Source organism: Erpetoichthys calabaricus, chromosome 8 (genome assembly GCF_900747795.2).
Source record: "Erpetoichthys calabaricus chromosome 8, fErpCal1.3, whole genome shotgun sequence".
NCBI lineage: Eukaryota > Metazoa > Chordata > Cladistia > Polypteriformes > Polypteridae > Erpetoichthys > Erpetoichthys calabaricus.
In genome coordinates, this window is record NC_041401.2 from 73,969,619 (window position 1) to 73,995,173 (window position 25,555).

Genomic DNA, 25,555 nt, shown 5'->3' on the forward strand with positions numbered 1-25,555 from the left:
AGCTGGCACCCCATCCAAAGTTGCCCAGTGCCAGTGCCTGGCATCTGAAGCTGAGAATTGTTTCTTAGCAGGTAGTGAGGTGTAGTGATTAAGGCTATGGATTTCAAACCCTGAGGTTGTGAGTATCAAATCGTGTTACTGATACGGTATGACCACAAGCAAGTCACTTGACCTGCCTGTGCTCAAACTGGAAAACCAAAGGAAATGTAACCAATTGTATCATAAATGTTGCCTTGGACAAAGGTGTCAGACAAATAAGTAAATGTAGATGCAATCATTTGAAGCGTAAATGTCTTTTTGTTATCGTGATTTGGAGTTATGGCCATAGTGAAAAGGGTGTGAGGCCACCAAAGCATGCCAGGATATGCACTGGCCTGTCCAAAATAGCCTCACCACAGCCCGGCCAACTCCCATGCTACTAACCAGGCACAGAAATGGGGAAATTGGCTTTTAAAGTTCAAAATGCCACTCAAGAGAAAGGAAACCGTAGAAATAAAAACTTTGGCTTGAAGAGACAGTTCAAAAAAAAGGAAACTTTCTAAGTGAGAATATTTATGCCAAAAAATAGAAACATATAAAAAAGGGTTCAAAAAGTGCAAAATGGAGTTACCTAAAAGGCAAGTCCCAATACACAATCCAAAGCCAAAATCCAAGAAGCAGAACTAAAAAGACACAAAAGCAGTGACTTTACATGAAAGAACAATACTTACAAATGACTCCAGTAAACTTGAACGCATCACTCCTGGGATCCTCTTCCTAGTCAGATGGAAGTCTCAGGAATGAGGACATCAGGCTGGCCCCCTTCTGGCATGCCACCCACAACACTCAAGAAATAGACTCACATTTAAAGGGACAAAATACAAATAGCAAACAATAAGCAAATATAGAAATAGTATAACATATGAAAAGTAATAACCCAAAAATTACAATAAAACAATAAATAAATACATCCTTGGGGAAAAAAAACATGGCTAAAATGTAACATTTACTTATCCTCTGCAAATACCAGAAAGAGTTCATCTTAGTGCTGCCATCCTAAATGAAGAGTGAACTTGATACAGACTTACTGCTTTCCTTCTCAAAGATCAGCCGATGTGAAATCTTCTCCAAGGAACCATGAGAGGGAGGCAATTCACCGATCTGCGAATTATTGGCTTTTGGAGTCAATTATCATATTGATCATTGTTATTTCATTCAATAAAAGCAAATGCAATGTTCTGTACATTTAAATAAAACAAATTAAATGACATGCAAGTTAGGTGCATTGGCGATCCTAAATTGTCCCTAGTGTATGTGTGTGTGTGTGTGTGTCCTGCGGTGGGCTGGCTCCCTGTCCGGGGTTTGTTTCCTGTCTTGTGCCCTGTGTTGGCTGGGATTGGCTCCAGCAGACCCCCATGACCCTGTAGTTAGGATATAACGGGTTGGATGATGGATGGATGGAAATTACATATAACATCTTGAGCACTTTTTGGCATTTGATGTTTCAAGTATTTAAGGGTCAAGTTAGTTGATGATGTTTTTCTCACTTGTTTGCAAATACAAACATTTTACAACAAGATGAACATTTATTTCTGTCGCACACTTTCAAACAAAGGATATAACTGAAAGTGCTTTACAAGATGTCAAAGAAGTAGTTACATGCAAAGAAAAACAATGCAATTATGATTACAATGGTGAATACTATAAACAATGAATACATATTATACAAAAAATAAATAATGTATGTTTACACAAGATAGATATATAATTAAGAGAGGTAGAGTCCTTAAAAAAGGTTAAGGTCAGATGGCCAGGGTGGACAGAAAAAAATAGAAAAAACTCCAGGTAAGCTAGAGAAAAAAAAACAAAATCTGCAGGGGTTTCAAGGCCAAAAGACTGCCTAGTCTTCACTGGGATTTCTTTCTAACATAAATGTTCTTAAGTAGTTTACTTTTTAGAGGAATTGACACAGTGTGTCTCATGGCACATTGGGGTATTTGCTTTCATTCAAACATCACAGGCAGCTGCACAGAACTTTGACCAGGTGGTGCTGGTGCAGAGTGTCACCACAGAAGAGCTGGGAAAAAAAAAAAAAGAAAGAAAAGATATGATTAATAATGACTGCAGTTTGATTGAAGAATATAATAATTCTATGTATATCTAGTTTTTAAAGGTAGAACTACAATGTGGCTATGAAAAAGTCAAAGAAAAAAGTGGGGTTTTACGAGTTTTTTTATTTTTAATGACCTACAGTGTTAGTCTGGTGTATCTCTGTTGGTAACATATGCCAGATTTGTTTTTGCATAACCTCACCACTTCATTTATGCTTGGCTCTTGTAATAGTAAGCAGGATGCTATTAGAAGATCTAAAGTTATGACTTGGATTGTAGGGAGACAGGTATGATATTCCAAGATGCCTGCAGTATTTGACCTAAGGGTTCCTCCAAAGATATGTGAAGATTTACTTACTGAATCCTTTCCTCTTCTGTGTAAGCTAAACAGGAAAGGTGCCCATCTATGCATCCTCTGGTGAGACTTGTTACCCTCACCAGGCTGCTTTCCTCTTATCTTACTCTGTGCCCTGTCAGGGGGTGTAGAGGGGGAGTGTACCCCTGGATTTGGTACAATATTTGTACCCTTAATAAAGCTGTATGCTATTGTAAGTATTGCACCCATGTTAGGGGTACAGTTCTCAGCCCTAGCGATAGCCCATACCTTTATTGCTGAAAATTTAATTTTGCCTCTCTAAACAGATTGTTTCTGATATTTTGGCGTCTTAATGTTTAGGTATATACCAAATTTTTATGATTATGTATTTAATTGATAAAAAACATGCATAAATGGGTCCTACTTACTTGACACTGTTCTTAGAAATTTGAGATGTATTAGCTCTCCTCCATTATTTATGCCGATGAGGTGTCTCATTTTTCCCTTTACATTTTTTTTAGATAAAAGTGTACATATTACATACTGTACTTCTATATTATTTACTTATTGTGGCTATTACCATCACTCCTTCCTGCAGCTATAATTACCAAACATTTTAAAAATAATGCTTATTGGAAACTGGTTTGCAGGCTAAAGATTATAACAAACCAAAACTTGTGAAAAATCAGATGAGAAATAATAAAGTTACAGTTGATTTCAACATGAGAACCCAGCATATCTCAATAACTGTTGAGAAAACCAGCCTCGACGGGGACAGACACCAAGACAGCTTATGTCCTAAACACACATGGTTTTATTTTCCAATTACAGTGCACCAATCACTCACAGTCCTTCGTTCTTTTAGTCTTTTCTGGCTGCCTCCACTCCTCTCTCGTAAGCTTCATCTTGCTGCCTCCCAACTTCAGCTCCCCGACTGGAGTGAGGTGGCCCCTTTTATGCAGTACCCGGATTTGCTCCAGGTGCTTCTTGACGATCTTCCTGCAGCACTTCCAGGTGTGGCAGAAGTGCTGCCTGAGCACCCGGAACCACACCGGGTGTATTTGCCTCTTGGCCTAGCAGCACTCTCTGTTGTGGCAGAAGTGCTGCCATCCACATCTCTGGGAACGTCTGGGTGGACCCTGGTGGTGGCCACGTGCCCCAACTGGGTGCCGCTTCCCAGCTCCAAACGTGTGGCCCACCTGCGAACCAGGGCGGTTGCCCTCTCGGTTCCACCTTCCAGGCATCCCGGCTACGCAGATGCCTCAGCCATCTTTTACACTGTGTATATAGTTACAAGTTCATCTGGTCCATTCCAATTTGGCAGACACATGGCTGTACCACTGGCAACAAGAACAGCGTTACATAACTGCATCTATGTGTATACAGTATCAATGGCACCACTTGCATGAATGGTTGAAGTGGTTGGCACATCATCATGATGCCATATTGATTCTTGGGATTTGAATTCTTCCACCAACTTAGTACTAGACTAGTGATTGGTCTGCTGCTTTCTCCTGATTATTTACAAAAATGACTGCATAATTTCACACCACAATGTTTCCAAAGCTCCTAACAATTAAAAGAAAAATGTGACATATCCAAACTTTACCTCTCATTTCTCAGTATCTTTTGCTCGAACCACATTGTTGTCTGAGCCTATCAGATGTCATTAACCACCAGCTCTTGTGTGTTGCAATTTTGTTCCTTTGAAATCTCCCAGTCCATCAGACCTTGTTCAGACGTCCTTTTAATAAACAATGTCTACTTGATTCTTTCAGGGCACACTGAGCTCTACCAGCCTGAAGTCTTTTCCTATCCAACTCAACCTCCATCAGCTCTGCTGCCTTATAATCCGATCCGGTAAAATCTCATTGTCCGTCAAAATGATCACCTTGTATTCTGTTCCTTTCATATCTTACTGTCCTTCAGATATGTCACCTTTTAATCTGCTCCTATGCCTGTGTCCCTCCGCTCAATCACATTGACGTTTGATCCTTCCAGATATGGCTGACTTTGAGGTCAGCTGCCTTGCTCAGTCGGATCATTTGCCAAGTTGGAATTTCTTACTCTATTTTTTTAATGTGATCCTTACCATGCAGTTCAGTTATCTTTACTCTTATAATCTCATGATCAGGTGACACCTGTCTCATGGGCTTCAGTCTGGTCTGCTTTTGTGAAGCACCTTCCCAACTGTAGCGAATGCTTAACTGTTGGCCACCTCTCGTGTTGCTGCATACTAAGTACTTGTGTTCAGCAAAACCAGATAAAATGCCTTTTAGATTTCAGAATCTGTTGTCTTTTAGTCATTGACATTAATGTTAAGCACTTATACATTCTGAAGGCACAGATATGGAGGAGTTACTACGGCTAGCTGAAAAATACATATTATGTATATTAGCAGTGAAAGTGCAGGTGTGAATGCATTAGTGGTGTTTCTGCATAATGAGCTGTGTAAAATCCCACTGGAGGTTGTTAAAACAGAAAAGAAGCCTACAGTAAACAAGCAGGCAGGTAGGTATGAAAAAGATGCCTTTGACAAGCTGGCAAGTGAAGTGTCTCCATTGCAGAATAATAAAGGGAACTTTATTCCTGTAAGACTGGTCTTTTTAATGGCCTATATTTATACATACATACATACATACATACATATATACATATATAGTTTGTAGCTCAAACCTTTACTGAACACATGGAGGATTTGTAGGTTCTGTAAAAATAATGATGTAAGCTTTTGATTTATGGTGTAGTTCATTTGATAAAATCTGATTTGGTTGATGACGGACCTTCATTGATTAAGTGACGGGTTAAAAGAAAGTGTAGTACTCATAAGTGTGTGTGTTTTTGTGTGAATGTGTAAAAATAGCCCTTTTTTTTTTAATTTGTACCGTTTTCTATTCATGAAAATAGAGACAAATAACTGAGCTTCAATTTCAGCATCTATGTTGGTCTTTTCTTTAAAGCACCACATGAGGGCAATAATGAGTTGCACAAAGGTCATCTCTTTCTGTTCTCTTCTCTTAAAGGAGACTATGAGTTGAGTCAACTAGTATTATTATTATTATAGCTGAGGGGGAAAAAAGAGTTCTTCTAAGGCGATGTTAATAAACAGTTCCAAAAGCAGTGCTGTCTGAAGACCACTCTGAGGCAGTATAATCCTAGTTAGGTTAAGGACTTTACATTTAGGATTTAATACAATGCCAAAAGCAATTCTGATTCAATGCAAGGATGGTTGACTTCTCATTGCTTCAAACTTTGTTATTAGAGAAAACACCTCATGGCTAAGGAACTAGCTGCAAAATGGAGTGCTGGTCAGTCTTCACCACTAATTCACTCTGACCGTGAGTAAGTCCTATACTCTGCTAGGGCTTGAAATGTAGAAATTAAATTCAGTTTATTGTTACAAAGTGCACTGCCATTGATAAGCTCAGCGATCTGTACAACACACACAAATATAGCACAGTTAAAGCATAACATAAAATGATGCGCCACAAAAGCAAAAAGAACAATTTTCAAACACCAACGTGCAACAGGTTTTTTTTCAATCCTGAGCAACATACTTGTAATCAGTCAGACTTTCATTCATTTTTGTGTTGGTTCACTCATATTAACATCAGCATGTGTTACAGTACATGTAACTGCCATGACATTTTACAAGTTAAAAATCCTGATAATGTTATGTATATGTGGACCTAGGAAATCAGTTGGAATTATATTAGATCTTATATACATGCTCATGTAAATTCTCAAGCTTGCCTAATTCAATTCAGGGTTCTAGGCTACTGGTGTTTATATGGGACGCAACACTGGAGTGAATGTCAGTCCATCATAGGGCACACACACACGTATGTATACTCACACTGGCACCAGTTAAGAAACATCATAACTTTGGGAATGTGGAAGGACAACTCATGCAGAGAACAAGCAAACTTCTCAAAGACATGAGATTCAAACCTTGAATGGTGGATCTGTGAGGTGGCAGCACTAGCCTTTGGGCTAACCAGTTTAAAATCTTGATCTGTGTAAGGGCTGGATCATGTTTCCCAAATTTTTTATCTTAATTTATACATGCCCCTGACCTGTGGACTTTCCAATACATTTCGAAGATGGCCAGCATATGTAAAAAGGTATGTTTTAAGCAAGGAAGCAGATAGTATGGCCCAGGATGCCTGTGTATTTTTCTGTTTTGCTATCAAAACAGGGGCTCCTGTGCACTACTTTGCCCTGGGGCCTATGATGCTTTTAAGATGGCTCTGAGTAAGGCACTTTATAAGAGCTTTTGACAAGAATATTCCATGTAGCCCCACATAAATTGCCAATTCCCGTCTGTGAAATGTGTGTAGATTATTGCCAGATAGAGATTTGGATGGATCCAAGGTGCTACTTTCAACTACACTGCTGGGTAACTTGCTCCAGTGCACCAAGAGATTTGAGCATATTTTACTGTGAAGCAGCTCTATTGCATTCATTAAGGAACTTTATTAAATTTACATTAGAAACCAACCTCACTTCTTTCACTATCTGGTACACATCTGTTATGTCTCCTCTAATCACCACTTGACTGCTCCTTATGACTGTTTGGCTTCCAGGTCAATCACCACATCTCTGTGATGAAACAAGGAGGTTTCAGGATTGATGGATGGATGGTCTCAAGGCTCATCTCCTTCACCTCCGTGAACATTCTCTTACTACTGACATATTGGCAAAACCTTTTCATGTGAATTTAGGGTTGCATGATCAGTAATATTCTTCTTCACCTTATATTTTCATTTGTATTTGTTATGCTACAGAGCTGCTTTTCTTAATCATTTCGACTGCTTCACACTTTTGGTATATGTCATCTTTCATTTTTGAAATAAAGATGCCTTAGTTGAGTGAGAATTCCAAATCTGGAATCTTCTTTGACCAGTGGTCCACATTACCTTCTTTCAAGGTCACTAGAAGGTGGAAATCTTTGGCCTAAGGACACAGTAAGAATTAGATGGAAATCATCTAGTCAAGCAAACTAAAAGCTTTTTTTTAGAGGGGGGAAATTAACTATTTATAAAAAAAAATAGTTGGCTCTGGCTCATCAGGTCCCAAAACAATTACAATTTAGGTAATTCAGTAACATATTCGGATTAGAACATGGAGCTTCCAGATTTCATTATCCATTACCCATTGTCTGCAATAGATGGATTCTTGTTTTTCACACATTGTGTCTAACTGGTGAGATGAAGTGAGGTAGGAAGACACCATTAGTCAGTGCCTGTGCAGGGAGGCTCCTGTTTCATGCTGCTTTTCAGCTTGTGGTCACATTTGATTGTGTTGTTGTTTTTTTCACTCTCCTTTAAACTGCCGTCAGTCAGTTAGTTATGATTCAAAGTTCTGATGAAGCGTGTGAATGATGAATGAAAACCTTGAATTACAGATGCATTTAAAGTGAAATGTGTGAGATTTGCAGTTACTAGCCATGTGTAATATGTTAAACGGCAACAGAGCAGAATAATTTCTGACAGGAGGGCCATTTTTCTTGCTGCTATACCTCAAGATTAATATTAGGAGAGATTACTCATTTGCAATTAATCTGTTTCTGACTTAATGCTGCACAGTCAGGCTGTTCTTGACTGTGTTCTATGATGTTAGCAACAAAAGGTTTCATTTGCATTCAGTCTGGTGGTGCTTTTCTGTAATTTGATAAGATTTCAATTTTAGCAATTATATCATAAAAAATTAAACTCATAAACTTTTCCAAATGATAATATTAACTCAATGTATGCTCGGCTGCAGGTCCTTTAAAGAATTGTCTCCTTGTGGAACATGACTTTTTGGTGCTGCTAGTGGCACCTTTCATTTTTTTGAATAAATGCATGCTGGATGGGAAGCTTTTAAAATATTAAATCCATTTCTTTTACAACAGAGTCACCAGATCAAGTACAAAATGATGATTTACCCACAACTGAAACCCCAAGGCCACTAGAACCATCAGCAGGGGGTAATGTTGCACCCCAGCAAGCAGCTCACTCTGATCTTCAAAAAGAAGATGAAAATTTGTCATTGATTCAGAGCATGCAGTTGTTGGATCATTTAACCAAAACTGTTTATCATGGAATTAACAAGTAAGTATTGAATACATTCATAAAAACAGAGAATGTGTGTTGGTAGCTTTCTAACTGTTCTGAACTTTCCAGGGTGGATCTCATTTGGTTGCAATACCAGATGGGCAAATGGCAATAGCAGGATGGATCCAGGTGTACTAGACCTTGGCAATGGAAACTGGCTCTAGGGAAATGAAGCATAATTTTTATGGCAGGAAGAGAGCCCTGCCTTGTGCAGAAGGTTTAAAATTACCAACTAGATTCAGCAGAACTCACCTCGGCATGCAGCATTAGTTTGGAAATTAAACTGCTTTATTAAGGCTAGTCTGTCTCCTTCTCTGGAGAGATCCTGGGTGCGTGAGGAGATATCCATAAGGCCCTGGCTTTTCATTATAATTGGAGTTTGATCCAGTGAGTGAGAGGATTGATTCAATTTGACTTCAAGTTGCAGAGAGGAGGACTTTGACTGTTGTTTGTGTGTATAGACCAAACAATTATTCAGAATATTTTCCTTATGTAGAAACATTGAATTCTGACCTTGAAAAAGTGTACCATCTACTGACATCACAGTTCTACTGGAAGACTTCAACTTTTAGGTTTGGAATCATGGAAACATTTGAAGGAATGTGTTTAAAATGATTGGCTATCTTGAACTGAACTGGAATTGTAATGTGTTATTTGATTCCTGTGCTAGCTATGGAGTGTCCATAATGAGCAGTATTTTAAAACCCAAGAATACCCATAAGTGTACCGGGTTCACTTGGATAGATGGGGTTGAACTCTCATGTCTGGAAGAGTTCCCTCTTTACCTCAAGAGAGGTGTGATGTGTTTGTTACTATATGTTAATCAGCACCTCTTTATCTAAAGTTATGGACTTTTTCTAGAAAAGAATGTCTTGTATTTTGCAAGTAAGGAATGTGCACCTGACACAAATGGAGGAGTTCAAATGCGTGTGAGAAAATAGTTGCATGTGGGAATGACCAGCACACCAGTGCCGTGGTAGCAGTTTTGCAAATGTACTGACTGGACTGTAGTGGAAAGGTTCTTGTAGGAAGCTTTTAATTTACATGACAGTCTACTGTCCTATCCTGTCCTTTGGTGCTGAGCTCTGAGTAGTGAGCCTAAAAATGAGGTTATAAGAGCAAGGAGCCAAAAAATGGTTGCTGTGTAGGATTGCTGTGATCACTTTATTCATTCTGTACTCCTGGCTCGATAGAACAGCTGCTTCTTCAGATCGGGATGAGCCAGTTGAAGTAGCTTTGTAATATAGTTAAATTCGCCCTTAGTGCCTTCAAAGGGAGGTGTACAAGACACTAATCACTGGAAAAAGAGCGAGCAGCAGACCCAAGACATGCTGGGGGATTATATCTCTCAGATAGCCTGGGAGCATCTGGGTAATCCACAGGAATCATTAAAAGAAATTGATGAACATAGGGTGGCCTGGTAAGCCAAGCTCAGCGTGTTGCTACAGCAACCCTCGTCAGGATGAGCAGAGTGAAAATGGTGATGATGAAATTATGTGCTACTTGCTGTTAATCTTATATTTCATTTTAATCTATTTAACTGTAAGTCTATCTGCCTGATCCTACCCTAGAGTAAGAAAGCTGAAATAGTGTGGGCAAATGGATTCATTTTATAATAGGTGTGGGTACCAGTGAGGTGGTTATGGTAGTTATATTTCTTTCCCTAAACTCAGGCCAGATATTATTCTTTGACCTTTTCTCTAGTCAAGCAGCCTTCCCAGGCTACCACCCACTGTTCAGAATGTTGTATGTTTTGCAACTTTTGCTGTCTTCTGGGAGCTAACAATATAAACTCTTCATCCTTCCCTCACCTTGAGTATGATGCCTCTGTCCACACCAAGCCGGAATAGCAGGAGACACATTAAGATCATTCAAACCCTGCAATTTTTAAAAGCCATGTTGTTTTAAATATACAGTACCTGAGGACTCATGTTTTAAGTAGTTGGTGACAGAAAAAAAATAATTGGAAAGTTTTCTTCATTGTGATATAAATGAGCCAAGCTTCACAAAATTATGCAAAAAATGCCTATCAAGTGGTGAGATGGGCCTACTGTCTTGGCAAAAGCTACCACCATATTTTGCGTCTCACTCAATTTGCCGCTTGCTGTGAAACTTAGAGGTGGCTGACAGCTTAAAGCTAAATAAGCCCATAAGGAATGTTTACTGAACAGTGTGCTGTGAATCAGTGCAGAGATTCATTCCAGACACAGTCCGTTCAATACTCGAATTTGTTCACTTTTCTGAGGTATTACGGCCCGTTGGCTTCTGGCTGCAGGGCACAGCGCCAGAATACAACAATTTAGACTCTTCAAGCAATCCTTGGTGGCTCAGTGACACATTATTGTTGAAACCATTACAAGTCACTCAATACAACTGTCTGGGCACAATCCTCTTGCTCTCAAGCAGTAGCTCAGAAGGGACTTCCAGAGCTAATACTTGCCTTTTCGTTACAGAAGCCTCCGCCCAGAGCACAGCTTTATCTTCTCCTGCATGCTGATTTTGTATATGCAGCTGGAAAGAGGGGACATCCTCACTGAGGAAGAGCTGTCTTGTCTATTGCAAGGTAAAAGTGCATGGCTTACTTAAATCAGTGAATCTGAATGCAGGGAGCTGGCATTGTTGTATTATTTACATAGATATCACTTTCTAGGAAACATCACCCAAAATTAAACCCGGTTAACTCAGAGAATTTTTTCCATATGAGAGAAAACAACAGGCTTAGTTCTTATACCCTGACCCTTACTCAGAAAAAGAATCTACATCAATATTTAACCATATTAAAAGTTACTACACTTTTTTATGCTACTTTGTGGATTTACCAATATCTACTTCATTGTAGACTGAGAATAAATCCCATAACATATTGTAACTCAGGCACATTCACATTGTACAGAAGAGGTGTACAATTAAAATGACAAAATAAGCAAAACAAGGATTTGGATGAATAAAACTATAAGCTGCTGTCTTACTACTACTGGCACACAGTTTTTTTGAATCTATACAGTGACTGTCCATTTTGTGAGGCATGTCCACTCAGCAGCAAGATGGTCACATAATTACCTTTTGAAGAGCATGAATCCATTAGGGTAGGGCCTTAGATATTTTTGAATAGTGTAGCACAGGAAGGCCATATTGCCTGTATGTACCTCATACTTAGCTGGCTGTACGTGTACATGTCAACTACAAATAGCTTGCTCCATCTCATCCCATAAAAGCTCAGTTAGACCAACATTTCGGATTGGAAAGATCACTGAATTTATTGAAACTCACTCTTATGTTTCTGTGACCATAATAAGACTTCAGTAGTGTTGTAGTAATGACTGTCACTCCCTGGGTGACCCAAAACCTCTATGAGAAAACAGAAGTGGGAGCACTCCTATCACAGGACTCTGTAACTAGACACACACAGCATTTTGTAACAAGATGCACACCACTTTTCTGCTCATAATAAAGAGTATTATCATTTGTAGATGCAAGCATTGCTGCCATGTAGAGATGCATCTGTTCAGTAATTCTGTGCAATAATGATCTTCAATTGCCTTCTGTTAGTCAAAGGTTGTTATAATAGAACCAGCATTTCCAATGTTTGGCTCATAGTCAAAGCTTGTCCATGCATGGTTGACTCATGGTTTGTTGGTGTAACGAACTCTTGGGAGAATTGTCTTATACAAGTAATCCTTTCAGTGTCGATAAGCCAGAACTGGGATTCATAAGACCATATCTTCTTGTTTTTTCTGTGACAGGAGACAAACTGGCTTGTCAGTTGGTGTATCCCAGCAAGACATAGAACATGGTGCATTCTGATATGCCTCATTCAGCATTAGTTGTGTATTTTATTGTTACTTGTGTGACTGCAAATTGTCTTTTACTCCATACAGGTCATGTTAATTTTCATCAACAGTGTGTATTAAACCACAGAACTGCCACTGACTGAATGCTTTTTGGGTGCTGTCACATTCTGAATATTTCTATGACACTACTGTGTGAAACCCCCATAATGGATGCTGTTGCAGCACAGTTGACACACATTACCATAGCACATTCAAAGCCTCTTTAGTCTTGCCCATTCAGTCTTTGAATTACTCCTTCATACGGGATCTATTGATACAGTCTGGCTAGACTGTTTGATGCTGACACTGACTGGGTATTTCACAAGAGTTAGCACTAATATGTGATGTTTCTGTGTGTGTTCTGGTCATGCCATGCTGTAAAGGTGTGATGTGATGGCACAGTAAATCAAAGGACTATAAGACAGAAACCTTACTGGCTGCCTTTGACCAAAGTGATTTTTGGACATGACATGAGTCATGGTGAATCTGACTGAATACAATCCAACAAATTCAGTTTTGTCATTTTTACAATGCTGAAAGATGATAATAATACTTTAAGTGGTTATTTCCATGTCTGTTTATAATGTCTCTGTTTTGATATCTGAAATAAAATTTGTTATTTTGTGCATATTTTTAATACACATTACTGCCAAAGAAGGAGCTAGTATTCACTATAACTTCTGGTAAAATAAAGGATAACAAGCTCTTTTTTACAATAAAAATGTCAGTATCTTTGTTCAGAACATGCCACTTAGTCAGTGCTCAGCATAGGCACATTTCAGTTTGATTTTTGTTGCAGAAATTTTAAAGCAAAATAAAATGGGAAAGTAAATTATGAAAAGAAAAACAATGTCATCCATCAATGAAACATTAATTTGGGACTACTGAGTCAGAACAGGATATCTATCAACCATATATCAAATGTATAAATGGAAAAGCTACCCTCTGAGTCCTGATTCTGTCTTTTTGAAAGAATGCGTTCAAGAAATGTTGAATGCCTTTGTGTTGTTCTTTCTGTAAGAAGCAACATGTACCATTTATAAGCCCTGCAGCCCAAACGTGATTAAAGCTGTTTTCACAGTCTAGGTAACTAGTTCAACTTTTGGTTCAATCGCCAGTAACCCACATTAATTTTTAGCACAACAGATGGATCAAGCAGTCTTTTGCCACCATGAAAGCTGGGCCTGTTTTAGCCATCCATCCATTCACTGAACCCAATTGATCCAGTTTTATGCTTGACTGAAATAAATGGGCAGTTACCACTATTGTCAGGTTAAATGAGTCAATTGCATTTATTTGCAGCTGCTGCTTCACCCATCATTTTCATTTTGTGAAATCAATGGCAAACGTTAAATCTTTTTAAACATACAACACTTCCATTAAATGGCTAGGTTTCTGGATCATCACATTTTTAGTGCCCATTAAATGCTAAGTGTCTTTGATTGAATTTTCAGGGTTAAAGGTGATGCAAGCGCTTGCTGAAACCTTGTCAGACACACTCATCATAGCTACTTTATGAAGATATTAAGAACGGCTTCACAAAAACGTGCAGTGATGAGCTGTACAGGCCTCATATTTTTTATCTGCAGTGGCCGTGCACACTTTCTGGAGGACATTTCCTCCTGGGCCCAGTTCTGTCAGAATTGTTATTTGCTTCCTGCAACCTTGGATTGGATAAGTGGGCTAGAAGATGAATGAATCAATGATCACATACACACAGACAGACACATGCACATATACACACACACACACACGCACACACACACACACACACACACACACACACACACACACACACATATATATATATATGTATACTACATATAATAACTTTAAAAGATCCCTTTGTGGTACCTCTACACACCTGGAATAATACCAAGACAGTCACAAGTATGTATTTACTTTATCCAGTTCAAGGTCTAATGTTTTTATTTTATACACATGCAATGGAGTGATAGATAGGAGGAAAGGAAAGTACAAAGGTTAAACAGACCAAGCTCTGCTGCCACCCTGGGCTTTCCTGTATAGGTAGTCCTTCTCTGTCAAATTAGGTAGCTCTCGGGTAACATGCTAACATTCTCAACTCACATCTTTCTATCCCTCCCTTTCTTCCCCTTGACTCTTTCTTGTCTTTTTCCTCCCACCAGTCAATGTTTACTCCAGTTCTTGTCTCATCTCTTCAACCTGATTTGAGGTGATTGATTACCCCCTACAGATTGCCAACTAGATTTGACATTTCTTGTGGTAACCTCTCACTGGGAGTAAAGCTTCAGCATTTATTCATCTATTTGTTTTCTATTTTTTCTGTTACAGAATCAAATAAAAGCAAGTTCTCATCCTGGCAGCATCAGTGCAAGGGAGAAACCATCCCTGGACCAGACACAAGTTCATTGCAGCATGCATTCGTTCATGCAGTACCAATTTAAACTCACCAATTTGCAGAATATTCACATTTTTGGAAAGTGAGAGAACATTGGAGCTGTTCATATACTGTATATACTCACAAACACTTGTGAGCCATCTACCAAAGCCTTTTCTTTCATTTTTCTCTGTACAGGAACATAAATGTCTTTTGGAGCCATGCACAGCCTTTATCATGCAGATCCCCAATGGCACAGTGCACAATTACATCCTCCTAATATGACACATGCTCTCGTGTGCTTGCTGTCCAAATGATTAACTTCTTTAATTGTCTTAAAAGTTTGCTGTATGAATTATAAAGAAATGACCACTAAAAAGCAATTGACCAGTGTCTCATCTATGGTAAATTCTTGCCTTACTCCCTTGCTGTCGGGTTAGTTTACAGCTCACCACAGCCTTGACTGACATAAGGTGGTTTACACACAGATAAATGGATGGTTAGAATGTTGCAGACATCCACACTGCATGTTTACTTAGCTCCTCTTTGTCTGTCATTCCCAGAAGGACAGTGAATCTTCTGAGCTGCAGGTATAATACTCAGGAATGAAAGTGTCTTCCCAAACAATGCTGCCTTGGTACCAATGTGTTACACCACTTTGCTGCCAATTAAAAAGAGCTGTCATTCTCATATATTCCCAAGTGCATGCTGGTATATTCAATAAAATTGATATCCCACTCTAGACTCACACTGTCTGCCTTGCTTTTATGAGGGAGACCCTTTTATAAGAAATCGGGGAGAGAGAATGAGATGTGTCATGTCCTGACTCATGGGAGTCCCTACTCCATCTCTAACCCTCCATTAGAGGAAGAATTTGATGTGCTATACAAAGTACACAGGGTGAAAACAGCATCCCACCCATTTAGACAACGTATCTTGTTGGTGGAGCCTCTGTTCTCAGAGCTGCAGCCAATTTCTTATGTGGTTATATGCCATCTAAGTCCAACTTGTGTGGACTATCAGGTTTTAATTTGGCTGTCTTTTTGTTTTCATCTGCCTGATTCACAGTAAAATCCTCTAGGGTGAAATCTAGTTGTTTCTTGACATTAATGACCTTTGTCAGAAGTGATTGCAAAATGAGTCACTTGTTTTCTACTATTTTCACCCTGGTAGGATCACAAAAATATTGACTTCTCTCAAAAGATTTCTGTTGGCACAGAAAGCATGTAAGGCTTAATGAGAGATAGTTACATTAAGAAAAAAGCTTCTGGCCTCTGAGTAAAGTGAACAATGAAGGGTGTAGGACTATGTGAGGAAATTCAATGTGTTTGCCTTTCAAGCAAAAATCCACATGGACAGCTTTGAGTTCAGGGGCATTTGTTTAAAACTGATTTTTTTATGGTGACCTTCACTTTGTGTTTCATCTTCCTTCTAGGCTTTTCACACTCTGGTGTCTCCCTGACTTTAAAGGACTTTGGATGTGATGCAGCGCTACCAGCATGGCTTTCTGTAGAACAATGGCAGTCACTGGCAGCTTTATCTCTCCTGCCCGGCCGTCTAGAGGGCCTTTGTGTGAAGGTAATTTCTGCTATGCTCCCCATAATAAAGGCACCTGCGTAATTCCATGTCCATATTTTCTTCAATTCTTCTTGTCAAAATGAGGAATGTAACAATGTCCAGCATGACCTGGAAAGCAGATTGCTTTCATTACCTCTGCGTTTATCAAAAATATCACCGCAGCATGAAATTACAAGGCACCCAGTGTAATACATAGCAGGGGGAAGAGCTTATAAGACATCAGGAATTCAACACCTGCACAAAATGTGGAGGATGAAGAGAAAAATCCTACCAATAAATTGAGAAGTCGGAAGACGTGAGGGAAGAGAAACTATCTTGTTTGGATAAATGAAAGTAATATAAAAGTAAATCTGTACTTTCTTCAGTTTGTACTTTCATTAGCAGTAAACACTCTTTTCATTTTTCCTTAAAAGGTTGCTGAACATTCAACAGAATGGGAAATGTGGTTTGCTTCAGAGCGTCCCGAAATCTCGAAGATGGACCTCAGTAAGTCTATAAAGCTGCTGTTGTTATCCAGCATAGTTTGTGCTAAAGTGTAATGAAGAATGGCAAATTCAAATTTGCAGATGCCAGCTGTACCAGTGTAGGACACAGATAGCTGATTTTTTAGCAGCACAATGTTCTAAAGGAAAAATCCATGTAAGCGCCTGTTTTTAATTAGTTACATTAGATGGTGTCACAAGGTTAACTAGAGTTGATCAATAGGATCAAAGCAGGATGTTATGCCATATAGGACAGCCAAAGTTACAGAACAGTATTCAGTTGATGGCCACAAATAGTCTGATATCTTCCGTTAGTGCTTAGTTTTCACTGTAACTGAAGAGGTCAGATGAACATAAGTTGGTTTCTTTATTATGATGGTTATACACAACAATTAATTCCTCCTTCCAGAAATAGTATCATATTTCTCAGCTCATTTCACTTTTCTGTCTGTGTTGGTTTCACTTTGTGCTCACTTGTCTTAATGATCTACAATGGATTATTTTGAAGTATTGCGTTCTCTTCTTTGTCTCTTTTGGTTTAGGTTAGCTTCAGAACTACTTCGATCTGTATTAAGTGATGGTCTGATACAACCACAATTTTTTTTTTGTGTAGTGTTCTTCTTTACAGAGGACTGCTTCAGAGCACAACACAGATTGACAAATTCAAAAAACATATTTCAATATAAAAATTCAATCAGAAAAAAAGTTAAGAAACATGCAGCACATTCTTGGTGGTAGGAAAAGGAACTAACAAAACACTCCAGCTTAACACTAATATTAAAGAAAAATAAATCCCTTAGGACACCTTGGCATAAAGTAAAACTGTAGCACACCTAAACAGGCCAGTTGGCTACACTGTGCTCTCCCAGGACATTAATTAGTACACAGACCTAATTAGACCTAACTAGCCAGGACCGGGGCATTGAGTACCCAAGTTAAAGCAAACATGCTCAAGCCGATATCACTGTTGGGGACCAGGAGCTTATAAGGCAAAGCTCCTTCTCCTGTTGTAAGCACCAACTGATTTGTTTTAATCGTTTTTACGTTTAAGTCAGATGCTACTCTACTCTAGCAGTTTGCATCTCTATATTTTTCTATCTAATGTCCCTCACATATTATGTTAAAATTGTACCTCTTTTTTCTTCTTAATTTGTTTTAGAAGGCCTCTTCTACCTTCTTCCATACCCAGAATAACTAAGAAAATCAATGCCAACCAAAAAAAAATGCATAAAAAAGTAAAAACAAGAAACCCACAGATTGTCTTAACCAGAGGCGGCTTTAGGGGTGTGCGGGGCCTAGGGCTGACCAACCCCATGCGGGGCTGGTTACATCAAATGCTGTTACCTGTATATGTGGACTGTATAAACTTGCGTGCAAATTTAATAAAAATAATGTTAACATACACCAAATTTTCTCATTACAGTATTCAGCTAAATTTTTGCAAGATAACACGCGGACTTTATCAAAATATAACGATATAAATCTATTTAAAAAGTGCAATTCATAATTCATGACAATACCACGACATTGCGAAAGGCGATGCGGTGTCATGCGGAAATTAACAGGGCCTCTTTTAGAAGACGTACCCAAATTGCAAGTATACTGAGTCTCGCATAACTCTCGATGATGTCATGTCAGCCTATTATCATTAGTGATACATGTTTTTGTCCATTAATTTTCGGACAATGGAATGTTTTCAAAGACAACAACAACAACAACATTTATTTATATAGCACATTTTCATACAAAAATGTAGCTCAAAGTGCTTTACATAATGAAGAAAAGAAAAATAAAAGACAAAGTAAGAAATTAAAATAAGACAACATTAATTAACATAGAATAAAAGTAAGGTCCGATGGCCAGGGAGGACAGAAAAAACAAAAAAAAACTCCAGACAACTGGAGAAAAAAATAAAATCTGTAGGGGTTCCAGGCCACGAGACCGCCCAGCCCCCTCTGGGCATTCTACCTAACATAAATGAAATAGTCCTCTTTGTATTTAAGGTTCTCATGGAAGGACTTGATGATGATGGTCATGCAGACTTCTGGCTTTTAATCCATCAATGTTGGAACATCACGGTGCTTTGAGTAGATGGTGGTGGCGCAGGCCGCCACCACAAAGAAACCGGAAAAAGAAACAGAAGAGAGAGTAGGGGTTAGTACGGAGTTTAGAGTCACCGTGAATAGTTATTATAATGAATGGAATATACAGAGTATCAGGATTAAATTAAAGTGAAGTTATGAGAAAGCCATGTTAAAATAATTTGTTTTCAGCAGTTTTTTAAAGTGTTCCACTAGACGTACATGTACGGAATTTGACCTTGAAGAGGGATTTTAAAAGGATTCCTCTTAGAAGCATATTCAAATATATATATACTGTATACTGGAGAATATAACTTGACGATTCTGCTCGAACGAGACATGCGGACCTCATAAGCAGGGCCCCCTTAGGCGCGAGGCCTGGGGCAGTTGCCCTATTTGCCCCCCCTAAACGCCGCTCTTGGTCTTAACCTACATATACAAATTTTCAACTCAGTCTGCCTGGTGTGGTTTACCCAGGTAGAAAAAAGTAGCACTAAGGATTCTCTTCTCTTGTGTCTGTCCTCCCAAAAGATGAATCTTTGCCCTGTCTTACCTCTCTGTAAATCTAATAGCAAAATAGTAAAACTAATTTACTAGTTTCTCAAATCCCATCGTAACTAAAGTAGCACATTAAATGCTTTGTTTTGTATTTAATCTTATATGTGCTCTATGTGCCCGGATCACTACGTGCTCTTCCTCCAACAGGACACAGAATCCATTACTTTCGTAATATTACAGCTCTCTGAGTAATTAAAATACTGAGAAGTATACGTGATATCATTTTGCATGATATGAGTTAAAGCATGTTATTAAACATGGGAACACGGTGGCGCAGTGATTGTTCATGTCTTACAGCAAGATGCTTGCTGCGCCGTGCGCGACCTTCAGTGAAATGCTTTATTACAGAAGTACTGTCTTTTTCAAACGTACTAACCCCCAATTCCTGTCCTTACTTTTCTTTCTCCAAATACCCAATCGCCACACAATCAGCTCTGTAATAGACGTTAAGCCATCTGTAAGCTTAGAACGGCGATTCTTCAAAACTTTTAAGGAACATCAAAATATCTTCGTAATGTTTAATTATTCTATCCATCTATCCTCCCAGTGTTGCGCCAGCCACAGCATGAAAACAGCGCAAGGCAGGAACAATCTGTGAACGAAGCTCAAGCTCGCTAGCGCTGCGGCACCATGTAGTTAAAGTTAAAGTTTTATCTGTATAATATAATCAACATATTTTGCTGCATTTCATCTTAAAAATGATATCATCATCATATGTAAATACGCGCTTTATAAAGTGGCTCAGGTTGTGCAATATTATAACTGTATCATAAGTACAATTACCTCACGGTAACTTGCAAGTACAGACAGTTCTACAAGGAGCACTTGATGGACTGATTGAGTGCGTGTATAGTTCTTGGGATGAAACTGTGAACCGCGAGGTCTGAACAGGAAAGGCTGTGAAGCGTTGGTCGGATGAGAGCAGTTCAAATAGTGAATGGCTGAGACAGCGAGAGCTTGAAACTGTATACCGATAATTCTCTTTCCAATCGCTGTAGATCTGTGATTCACACTCAGATACAGTGATATAAATACTCCAAGTGGTGCAGTGCGAGTAATATGGAAAAAGATGATCCCCTGTGGCAACCCCTAATGGGAGCAGCTGACAGAAGAAGAAGGTGCAGTGAGAGTAACAACGCTAAAGCAGTTATGGTATTTAGAATAGCTTGACCATTCTGTGGACCATTATATTGTTACAGGTTAATTACAATCAGGTGCATTAAATTTATGAACGATATGCGGTTAATTTCAGTGTATTTGATAAAGCCGCCGTCGTGGATGTGGATCTAAGAAAGGGTAACCACACAGGAACAGTAGCACTGCTTTGACGCTGGGTGCCGCCAGTCTGCAAAACCGAGCGGAGAACTTGCGTACGACAGGGTATGAGGTACTGTGGAAAAGTGCGTGGCTTTACGCCAAGTGTAGGTTTTATACATCGCAATTTGAATGTGGAAACGTTCTTACGCAACATTTCTGTGCATACGCACCATTTATACATGAAGCCCCAGGAGAGCTGAGGTACACAGCTACTGAATGGTAATGTCACAGAGATGGCAAAGACAGCAGATACCTTAAAAGGAGCTTTCAGGTAATTGCTTATTTAACAGTTGGGAGTCAAAAGTGACAAGTTCTGGGAAAAAGACTGGGGCAAAAGACACAAATATCACAAAAACACAGACAGTCAAGGTAGTGCAAGTAAATTATGAAAAAGACAAAAAATGAAAAAGACTACAAGAAGACAGAAATTGAATTTTAACAAAAATTGCAACTAAGTTCACAATCTGCAGACCAAAATGTCTTTTAAACTTTCCTAAGTCCTCCATAGCTTCACTCTTTCTTCATTTTAAGAGTTAGCTTCTTCTTATGTTTGCTGAGTTGCCTGCCCCCTAGTGTCCCACTAGAAAGTTGCTTATTTTTTATGAGAGCTCCCTAGTACATTTAAATAGATTCCCCCAAGTGCTCTCTCTTAGGCACTGGCATGGTGGTATGTTTTATCAGTGCTAGTGCATTTTTTTTCTCCTCTGTCTTAGGGCATCTGACCGTGCAATGTGCTATCTTATGTAGCCTGCACACCACTTATCCACTGGGCAAAGTGTCTCATAGTCCCTCACGATACTCCTTTGAATAGGAGTATCAAGGTGACTCTTTAAGATGGTCGAAGTATGCTTATTGATATTGTGGAATCTAATTATCATGTCAAGTTTCCCTTCGAGACAACCGATAAGGCAGACTAACCAGTTTGTTCAATTATGCAGCTGTAGCAGAGAAAATGGTACATAACAAGATTTGTTAAAAAAAGATGCCACTTCAGTCGAAATCTGGATTTCAGATTTAAATCAAATCAGAATTGAAGCTGCTGAAAATCTAATTCTAGCACAATTCTCCTTCTTTTTTTAACATTTTATTGATTATATTAAAATCAAATAACATTCCATACAAGCAAGTTGAGTTTAACAAAACTAGGTTCTAAACAAGTCAATTCTATCCCAATTCTAAATCTCTTCATCCTTCTGTCTACTCATCCTTATCCTGAACCCACCAATTCGGAGTCATCAATCAGTCATCAAAGCTGTGGGTATATGGGTACAAAAGAGAAACCTGAAAAAATTCCATAATGACAGAAAAATTGCACAAAACATTCTTATTCTGAGGCAGACCACTTTAAACCCTGTTTTCTTTTTATCTCATTTGTGATGGATTTAATTTTTTTTTTTACCTCTACAGTGTACAATGGGTGCTTTTGAGACAGACGTGCTGCTGTTCTGCTTTCTGTGGTTAAATAAAGATCCTCACACTGCCTCATCACTACTAGAAATCCCTAGTTAATCAATAGAGTATTAATGCTAAAAGATTCCACTTACTTTTTACCCAGACTGGCTTTTCTGATTTACATTAAGTTTAAATGCTCTGACAGTTCCCAGTGCTCAGCGGGTAATATCCATTAACTGTCAGAATTGTTGTATGATTGTGGCATTATGTTTTATCTTCCCAATTAGGGGAGCATGAATGAAATCTTTCTTGATATGTATTTCATATTAAAGCAGATTCCTTGGTGAAACTGAAGCAATGAGAACAGAACAGTCATACTAATCAATTTCTATGTTTCAATATGATACCTTTGCTAATTTAGCAAAACATGAATTTCAGCTTGGACCTGAAAAGGTCAGTGTTTCCAGCTGGGCAAATTCCACATTGTATATTAAGCTACAGCCTGTAATCATGGGGGTCCTTCTCTACCCATTGAACTTTGCTTCTATTGTTCCTCACACTCTAAATCTAGTGCTGCTGAATTGGACATGCATGGCTTCCCTAAGGATCCTGTTTTTTAATTTTTATTAGAAATCTGCTAAACCAGATTCCCATTGCATTCCTTGGCAGTTGTACATGAGCACCAATGATGTTATCCACCGTTGGCCACTGACTGCAGCATGCCACCGATCCATGGTACCCAGAGTTGTAAAAAATACTTGGAAATGATAAAAGTCAAAATACTTTATCACATATTTACTTTCCCTGAAATAAGAAGTAGTTCAGTTAAAAAAATGCTTGAATAAATGTAAAAATGTATCTGCTTTCAAAGGTACTCAAGTACCAAAAGTAAAAGTGCTTCTTATAATACCGAGAAGATGCAAGGCTTTGTCTAGAGAACAGAATACATTTTTTTTATTTTATTTTATTTTCAAACAACACTCACACATTTTTTGGCTAGAGAAATGGAATACACAACAAAGAATTGTGCAAATGCAATCCTGCCTTTGATCAGCACATAACTGCAGTCATTGTCACTGTGATTATCGAAAGTGTGGTACCAGTCAGTGTGGATATGACTTACACTGTGCCTCCCCTATTGGGATACCCGGCATCTATAGGCATCCCTACTTTAAGAGGAGAAGAAGAATGAAATAAAAATAAGAATAAAAAATTAAGAGAGCATCTCACAACTGTATCACTTGAATAGATATACAACATAAAAACTGAGTGAAAATCAACACAGATTGAGTTTATTCACTAAAGTAAAGGTGGATTTTAGAAGACCACAGTAAATAGTAATACAATTTCAGAACTGTTGTTTACAAAAATTTTCTTAAAAAGCTGAGGTTTCCTTTGCTCAAATTTGGCACTAAATTACTCACTTGTGAACTCATGTAAACTATGGAATTAACCCTAATTAAACTCAAGGCATTTTATTAGCTCTCTAGAATAAACAGATGTATACCAGTTGGTTATCTTGTGATATACTGTATATTTATATTTTTTAATGAACTTCTATAGAAAATTTAAATTCTGCCAAATAACATTTTCCCATACATATAAGCTCTAAATCAACTTGCATTAGTATTACACTACAATAATCCAGCTTCAATAAGAGATAATCAAATGGCAATTACAAATCTGAAAGTCAATGCTCTACTGAAGAATTCTGTGGACACAGGGTCAATTCTGTTAAATTTAAATACATTCTTATGAATCACGTAAAGGACTAATAAAAAATAGAGAAAATGAAAGTCAAACACTTTGCAATTCAGTGGTAGACAGAATAACAGATGTGCAGTAATTATCCATTAATTTACTAATACAAAATATATCAGTGCTCAAAGTTTACTCTTGTTCACAAAACTAGAATATTCACTTAATGAGCCACCAATATTTTCCTTTGTCGTTGTTGCTTTACATTGTTGTCGGCAGGGCAGCATTCCCTGAGCTCAAATTCCATAAGGTAGCAACAAAAATACTTCTCTCTTCTTGAAGAAAGCTGACACCCCTTTTATTAGCTTTCATGTAAAAATGTACACCAAGACCCTGGCATCACTCCCTTCACCCTTTACAGGCCATTAGATCTTGCTGGACCCTTGAGTCTGTCTTGTCCAGTTAACCAGTGACTTTTACTGCTGGACTCACTCTCGTGTTTCAGTAATTGGGTTCATAAGAATCCACTGTGATATTTTGGGCGTACAACACACAAATTTTGTTCTGACAATATATAACTCATAGTCTCAAGATATGATTTGTGCCCATAAAATCTTTTTTTGCACAAGATTAATAAGATACCATTTTTTGGAACTTCAGGGGTTCCATTTAAGATAGCTTAAGAAAAGGAAAAAAATGCTTACTTCAGAATTCTTATTTAAATTTGAAGGTGAGCTCTTGAACCAGCAATTTTTTAGATGCTGTTTTCAAATGTAACCACTGGGAAAGTGCACATTCAGCTTCCATGTCTCGACAGTGAGTGGGAAGCACAGGAACAACTTACCAAACAAGCAGTGCAAAGCACGCTATTGTGCTTTTATTTTTTTAATGATCCACGGCATTCTGTTGGCTGCATCTGAGCAGCTCTGAACTATAACCTAAGATGACAACACACCTAATAGGTCTCTTTTGTGAATTTATAAAAGTTTGGGTTGTGTAACAAGTAACGAGGAATGCTGGAAAATTTAATGCAGTAAAAAGTATGCTATTTGACCTAAAAGTGTAGTAGAGTTAAAAATAAAAGTAGCCCTGAATGAAATTTACTCAAGTAAAGTACAAATTACTGAAAAATATACTGAAGTAAGGCAGTACAGTGGTGTAGTGGTAGGGCTGCTGAATCCCAGGTCCTACCTGTGTGGAGTTTGTATGTTCTCTCCGTGTCTAGACTTTTCTCTGGGTGTTTAGGTTTCCTACTGTTGTCCAAGGACATGCAAGTTAGGTGAACTGGCAATTCTAAATGGGCCCTAGTGTGTGTCTGAGTGTGGGGGTCGCCCTCTGATGAACTGCACCATGTCCAGGGTTTGTTCCTGCTATGTGCCCTATGCTAGTTGAGACAGGCTCTATCTCCTCCCACAACCCTGGTCTGGATTAAGCAGGTTAGTAAATGACATGACATTACTAAAGTAATATAACAAAGTAGTTATTTACAACTCCGACAGTACCAATGCATATATAGTGCCAGCTGACTGTCTATCATCTCATCCATCCATTCATTGTGAACATTGATCCTTCCTTTTCATGAGGGTCAGAGTCTGTAGTCTTACTTTCTGTCCATTTTATATGTCCTAAGGCTATGTGTACTGTATATTGTTTTAAAAAGTGTTGAATTTATGAAGTAATGCCATTCTGCCAAGGCTTTGACTTTTATCAGTGACTCAGTTGTACATTTCTCTCCTGTCACATATTATTAAGGAAA

General features: G+C 38.5%; 1 protein-coding gene across 3 annotated transcripts in view; it reads left to right on the forward strand.

Annotated features, from left to right (window-relative positions):
• LOC114656546 (dynein axonemal heavy chain 9-like) overlaps positions 1–25,555 on the forward strand; it is a 247,958-nt gene that overhangs the window by 139,769 nt on the left and 82,634 nt on the right. For all 3 annotated transcript variants that reach the window (XM_051930715.1, XM_051930717.1, XM_051930716.1), the window contains exons 26-29: positions 8,303–8,501; positions 10,958–11,067; positions 16,129–16,271; positions 16,685–16,757. In XM_051930715.1, the coding sequence (XP_051786675.1) occupies positions 8,303–8,501; positions 10,958–11,067; positions 16,129–16,271; positions 16,685–16,757 (525 nt within the window). The remainder of the gene's footprint in view (positions 1–8,302; positions 8,502–10,957; positions 11,068–16,128; positions 16,272–16,684; positions 16,758–25,555) is intronic.